Raw genomic sequence first — 6,587 nt, forward strand, 5'->3', positions numbered from 1 at the left:
GCGGCGGGTCGCGCCCGGACGCGGGAGCGGACGAGAGGGGAAGCGGAGGACTGGCGGCGAGGGGAGGGCGCTCCCGGCCGCCCGCTCTCCCCCCGCGCTCTCCCTACCTCTTCCCCTTCCCTCTCCTCGCCTCCCTCCTTCCTGTCTCCCGCCCCCTCTCCGGCCCGGCTTCTCCGCTCTCCCTTCCCTTCTTTCCGTCTCTTTCCTTCTCTCCCTCCCTCCCTCTCCCCCTCTTTAGGGAAATGAGCTCGCTGGAGGGCGGGTTTTCGCCTGGAGCTCGGCCCCCCTCGGGGCCGGGACCGTGCTCGGCCGGGCCGGGACGTGCGCCAGCCGTTGGCGGGGAGGGTGTAGAGCCGGCCGGCCGGGAGGGGGCTCGGGAGGCGCGGGGAGCGGGGCGGCGGGGCCGGGGAGGGGGCTCCGGGCGCCGGGCCCCGGGGTGTTCGGCCCGGCGCCCCTCCCGGGCCGCGGAACACGCCGTCGGGTCAATCGTGCCGCCTCCGCCTCGCTCCGTCCCCCGATTTTGGGCCGTGTTTCCCCGCCTGCGGCTCTCGCACTCTGCCTTTCTCGGACCCTCGCGCTCTCCCATCTCGGTCCCTGTCCCTCTAGTTCTGTCCTGTCTCTCGCCGTCTCCGTCTCGCTCCTCCCTCGGGAGACGCCACTGGAGGGCGCCTGAAGCCCGTGGATTGCTCCCCAGTCCCCTCGCCTCATCACCCTGGGACCGGGGGAGAATGGGAAAGCCCGCTTGGGGTGCCCAAGGCCCTAGCCTTCCCCTGGCTGGCTCCCACCAAGCGCGGGACTGAGGCATGTGAGAGGATAGACGAGGTACACCCTTCGTTTTTCAATCAGGCTGCTTTATTCTTTGGTGTAGGAACCCCCTTGGGTCCTGGGAGATGCTTCTCCTCTGCCCACCTCTCCCCACAGCTCCCATTTCTCCAGGACCAGTCCCAGTGGTATTGGCAGGAGCGGCTTCCTGCCTGTCTGCACAAGACCCTTTGCTCCTGGAGCTTTGCTGTCCCTTGCTGAGGCCCTGCGAAGCAAAGGAACACTGTTTATTACGTGAGGGAGAGGGACGTGGCGTGGTGGTGTCTGTGAACCTTCCCTCCCCTGAGCTCTGTAGGTGACCCTGCCTCCGTGGTTCCCCCAGTGCCTGGTCAGCTGACATGACCATCCTGGGCCACTGTTGCTCCAGTGCCCTGGAGGTCACACCTGCTCACCTGATGGGTCCTAGATGTAGTAGAGGGGCACCTCGCCACACAGGGTGCTCACGGTGCTGCCCAGGAAGGCCAGGTCCCCAGAGGATGCCAAGCTGGCGTCACGGCCCTCCTCCTGGCCCAGCTTAGAGGTAGGTACTGAGGGCTCGGCCTGGAAGGAGCACCTGATTTGGAGGCTGGGAACTGAGTTTCTGTCTCACCTGCGGCCCTTATTGTGGGACCTCAGGTGTGTCAGGCAATCTCTCTGAGTAAAGAAGGGGCTGTGCTGGAGTCAGAAGCCCCCAGGGGGTGTGTGGGCTCAGCTGAGGCCAGCAGCTTGGCTGTGGGGTGGGGATGGTAAATGGGTAGGAAAGGTTTGGTGCAGGGGAATCCCAGGAGGGCATTCACCTGGCAGTCCACGATGAGCAGCGCTTTACAGGTGACAAAGAACCATCATCTTCAATGCTCCTCATAGCAGCTCTGGGAGGGAGACCGCCCACTCTTTCTTACCCACACACCCACCTGGAAGTTCTGGAATTTTCTAGTGAGAGTCTCAAGACTTGGGATGCTCTGCGGAGCCATCTTCATGACGTAGCAGCAGGTTCCTGGGGCTGGCTTGTAGGCAATCAGGAGCTGGGCACAGGAACCCCAGAGTTGGTTCGGGAAGGTGCTGCCTAGCTCACTCCTAACTCTGGTCCTTGGCCATCTCCCTCTAGGTTGGGGACGGGAGGGAGTCATACTGGAATCTAGGGCTCAGGCAAAAGTGCTGGGGGGGTGGGGAGAGGTGGACATGTACGAGTCCACAGCTGCATAGGTCTAGCACAGTGTAGCCCTAGGGTCAAGAGGTCCAGGCACACCCACCCTCTGGTAGTCATACACTACGATGCCAGTGGAGCCAACGGAGAAGGTGGCAGTGGTTCCCACACGCTCACTCAGGGCCAGGCGTTGCTGGGCTTCCGGCCCCGCGATGCTCATCTCTAGGACCTAGGGGAGGGCATAGTGCTGCCTGGCATTCCTCTTTCCCCACTCATCATGCCCACCCTCAGTCCCCTTTACTCAAAGGCAATTTTTTCTTCCCTGGGAGCTCAGAGAGGCCAAGTGGAACCAGGTGCTGGAGGGAACAGGTCATCCCACCGTGGGGCAGGGGCCTGGTGAAAAATCCCAGGCCAGGTTTGCCACCCTGTTCCCACCTCTGTCCTTCCCTGAGGTGCCACTTGCCTCCTCCCCTCTTTCCCCTTGGGCAATTTGCTATCTGCCCACCCCATCTCACGGCCTTTGTCTGGCCTGCCCTGTACCCACTGCCCACCCCATCCCAGGCCTGCTCACCATCTCAGTATGTTTCTGGCTCATGTAAAGAGCTATGAGCAGGGCCCCAACAATCACCACGACAACAAGGACCACGACCATGATGAGAAAGCGTTTGATCTTCCCAAGACAGCAGGGGATTCGGAACTGGTTCCCAGGGACTGCTGAGTAGTCCTGACGTGGTGGGGCAGGGAGGGAGACAGGTGTGAGGTCATGAGGATGCCCTTTCTTCTCCCTGCACAGCCAGGACACCTTCCCACACTCTCCCGAGGCTGAACAACCAATGCTATGGACATGCAGAGAAGGGCTGAGGAGATCTGAGAAGGCTTCCTGGAGGAGGGGGCCTGGATTCCCATAGATGCTTAGAAGTGAGGTCTGGCTTGGAGACACCCAAGAGAGACTGTTTCACCAGTCTCATCTCCTGCTGTTTCCTCCAGACCTCTGGCATCCCAACCATGCCCAGTCCCTCTCTGTCCTGCCCCACCCCCCATCCATGCCTTTATGCACACTATCCCTTCTTTCTGCAATGCCTTCCTTCTTCTCAAGCTGGTGAGCTCCAACTAGTTCCTCTGGAGCCAGCTCAAATGTTATTTTCTCTGCAAAGCTTCCTGTGATCTCCCGAGTAGTAGCTCCTTACCCAGTGCTTTCTACAGCCCTTTTCACTGACCCCTGTGGTGACTCACGGCCCCTCATATGGGAATTAGTGGCTGACGAGTCTATCTCTCCAAGGGTCTCTGTCTTAGTGGTTGGTGTCCTTATCTTGATTTAGCACAGTCCTAAGTTAGTTGAGTGAATGAATCTGGATGAGGGAACAGGCCCAGAGGTTGGAGGAGGTAGGGCCCACTACACACAGATACACTCCTGCATACATGCGCACACACACGATCAAACTCACCGGCGGGCTCTCCATCAAGTCCTCTTTGCTGCCCACATCCATCTCGCGGTAGACACCTTCCCCTCCTCATCTCCAAGTGTGACTAGGGTCTTATATGTGCCAGGAGAGAGAGGGGACAGAGGTGAAATACCCAGTCCCTGTCTGCCAGCCAAGCCCTCAGCTTTGAAGCCTGTTTGTTCCTGGTCCTCCAGAGCCGAGGCCCTGATAAGCTAGCTGCAAGAGTGCCTAAGGGCCCTTGGCACTGGCACATGGGTCCTCTTGGCCCCAGCAAGAGCAAAGCTAGGTAAGGTGAGCCAACCTGCCCTTGGGCGATCTACACCTCTCACTGTGGGTGTCTTGCTGGCGTGCCCACCATTCTTGCTGGCACCTGCCCCTGCAGTCCTTTGGCTTTTCCTGATCTCCTGCCAGGCTGAACCTCTTAGGCAACCAAGGGTCTGACCCAATGGGTCCACCACATTTCCCAACAGAATTTCCCCTAAGCATAGGGCTGAGCTCCAGGAAGGGGAGCCCCTGTGGACCCGCAGGGACAGTACTAAAGGCACGGGGTGCTTTGGCATCAGTGTGGGCATTCATAAATGGTTCATAAATTCTCTGAGAGCATCAGATTTTCACTTCAAGTATCTGCCTCACCTCCTCCCACACATTTCGTACCTAACCTCAGACATGCCCCCAGTCATTCTTGCCCAGATTCTGAACACTGTCCCCTCTGGTTATAAATGCTTACTAACACACAGTTTTTCTTTCTTTGGCATAGGCTTGCTTGTAAGCTGAAGGCTTTTTTTTTTTTTTTTCTAACCTGCTTTTACTTTTATTTGCATTTATTTTATGCTGAATTTATTTCCAGACCATATGTTTTTGTTTCTTCAGTTTCTTCTGGGCTGGGACAGCTTTCTCTTCTGTGCAACCTCCTCTTCGGGTTTAGGAACAATCTGCTCTTTTTTTTAGGGAGGATCATCTCCATGTGGCGGGGGGTGTCCTATAGGGGTTAATCCAACCGTGAGCTCTGTGAAGTTCTGTGCTGCATCGTGGGGGCTTGTTCACCTGCATGTGCTTGATGACCAGAGAATCCACATCTAAACCCTTCAGTTCAGCATCACTCTGCATTTTTAAGCATGTACAGCAAAATTCCGCACTCTTTTTGAACCGCCGACCCTATGTCCAGCCCCCAAATTGTAACAAGGTGTGTTTGGCCTGAGCACACCTACCAGCTCCACAATTGTAACAAGGGAACAGCACACATTGCTTCTGCAAAGTGACATCATTCAAACACTTGGTGGCTTTTTGGATATGCATACCCTCGACAGCCTGAGCAGTTTCACAGATGTTCCTAAAATGAACACGAAGATTTGAACTTCTGGATTTGCATGATTCTGTGGGGTTTTCTGTATCAAGTGAATAGCAAACCATTTTCAGAGATCAAGCTGGAGGCTTATGATAGCAGTTCCATGCCTGACACTTAGTCCCAGACAGCCTTGCACAGGGCTGAGGGTGGTGACTGATGGGGTCCGCATCTCCTCGTCCCTGAATCAGCCCACCTGCTTGGTGCTGCCTCGCACCCTACCCTCTCGACACTCTTCTTTCTATATCCTCTGATCCTATATTTGCCCTGAGAATGCTACTCACCCAGATATGAACCACTTTCTGGATCTTCTCCTCTCTACCTCTTTCCTGCCTCTTTGCCCAAAGCCATCTCTGTTGTTTTGTTGTACTAAACCACATCGACTAATGGCTGCATCCTTTCTCTTGGGCTCCCTCCACTTGCTGGGCCAGGTGGTCCCTACAGCGCCTCCACCTCTAAACTTTCACGCGAGTGTTAAGTCAGAACCCCACACCTCACTCCTCTCTTGGCCTCACCCCCTGTCCTCCTTGTACTTGAACTCCAACACTTCACCCCAATTCCTGTCCCTTGCTGGGGCCCCTTCGCACCTTGGCCCTGCCCTTCAGTCATGAGCTCGCCCCCAACTCTCCAGCCCTTGCAGGCTCCCGTGTCCCCACAAGGACCCCCTCTCCAGCTGGAGAGCCTTCAGCCTCTAGGTTGCACAATGGCATGGCATCTGAGCTGAGAGCCCCGAGAAGCTCAGAGAAGGAGAGAGGGACAGAAGTGTTTGTTTCCCCCACCCTACTCACCCCCCAGCTGCCACTTTAAATATTTGCCTAAGCCTCTAGCAGCAAGTGTCCTAGGAGGAGTGAAAGAGGGGGAGGGGCTCCAGGGAGAAAGGGGGAAGAAGCATCCTCCTCTCAACTATGTGCAGCTTCAGCTGCGCGCAGGTGCCAGATGCAGGAGACAGCCTGCCTGCAGGGCCCACCCCTGCCCGCCCCAGGGCCCCCACTCCCGCCCCCGGTTGTCCTGGCAACACTGGGACTGATTGGCTGACTCACGAATACTGGACCTGAGCCAGGTGGGCAGCAGGCCAGCGGGACAACCAAGGAGAATGGCAAGCATCTCGGGGGTCCCTGTGGGCATCTGGGGCAGGGGGCGCATAGTCCAGCTGTGGGGCTTGTTCTGAGCAGGTGCTGTGCTTAGGGCTTGCCATCATCCCTGGCTGCTGGGAAAGGGATCTCTTCCTTGGAAAGAAGCCTCTGCTCTCTTGGGTCCTCAGTCTCCCCTGCAGGCTGCCCTTAGACTGTGGTTCTTACAACTTTGTTTTTTTCTTTCTTCTTTCTTTTTTAACTTGTTTTTGCCTATTTGGAGGTTGGGGAAGGAAGAGTGATCTCAAGTTTCATAAGGGAAGTTCAGATGCTGGCACTGACCTGGTAGAGATTTCCTGTCTTCCTTCTCAGGAATGGGGGCAGGACCTTTCGCTGGGCATGCATGGCTGTCACCTTGTCCCCCACACCAGCCCTCTGCTGCAGGCTTTTCACATTTTTGGCCTTTACTTAGGCCATTTCTCCTTCCTGGAAAACGCACCTTCAACGCCTCTTTACTTCTCTGAATACCACCAACCCTAAAAGGCCAGGCAAGAACCAATGACACCCCATCTGTGCTCACCACCCCAGCCTGTGGCGCCCCCTCCCTCCTCCAAGATCGCCCAGCCTTCCTGATGCACTTTCATCTACCACTTAGCAGGCACTGCTGTCCCCATCAGCTACATGGGTTTTTTTTGGTTGTCTTTCTTCCCAGAAAGCCTGCCGGCCCTGGGACCAGCCCTGAGACCGTGCTTTCCTGAGGCTTCCCTCAGGGCAAGGAGCATGCACGC

The 6,587-nt window shown here is 56.8% G+C and overlaps 1 protein-coding gene and 1 pseudogene across 4 annotated transcripts; both read right to left on the bottom strand.

Annotated features, from left to right (window-relative positions):
* Positions 1–830: 830 nt before the first annotated feature.
* Positions 831–3,502, bottom strand: SFTPC (surfactant protein C). 4 transcript variants are annotated; one of them, XM_029203253.1, is made up of 6 exons: positions 3,391–3,502; positions 2,517–2,669; positions 2,052–2,174; positions 1,713–1,823; positions 1,215–1,362; positions 831–1,027 (listed from the first exon to the last, which is right to left on the bottom strand). In XM_029203253.1, exons 1-5 carry the CDS (start codon positions 3,430–3,432, stop codon positions 1,225–1,227), a joined length of 567 nt encoding a protein of 188 aa, XP_029059086.1. In that variant the 5' UTR covers positions 3,433–3,502; the 3' UTR covers positions 831–1,027; positions 1,215–1,224. The 4 variants fall into 4 exon arrangements, with proteins under 4 accessions (XP_029059086.1, XP_029059084.1, XP_029059085.1 ...); XM_029203251.1 differs by lacking the exon at positions 1,215–1,362 and having other exon boundaries at positions 835–1,027; positions 3,391–3,432; XM_029203252.1 differs by lacking the exon at positions 831–1,027 and having other exon boundaries at positions 1,225–1,375; positions 1,705–1,823; positions 3,391–3,432.
* A 751-nt stretch (positions 3,503–4,253) lies between these two features.
* On the bottom strand, positions 4,254–4,797 carry LOC114883974 (annotated as a pseudogene).
* Between the last annotated feature and the right edge of the window lie 1,790 nt (positions 4,798–6,587).

The sequence above is a fragment of the Monodon monoceros genome, unplaced genomic scaffold (assembly GCF_005190385.1).
Source record: "Monodon monoceros isolate NGI ecotype Baffin Bay Population unplaced genomic scaffold, NGI_Narwhal_1 Super_Scaffold_5, whole genome shotgun sequence".
Lineage (NCBI taxonomy): Eukaryota > Metazoa > Chordata > Mammalia > Artiodactyla > Monodontidae > Monodon > Monodon monoceros.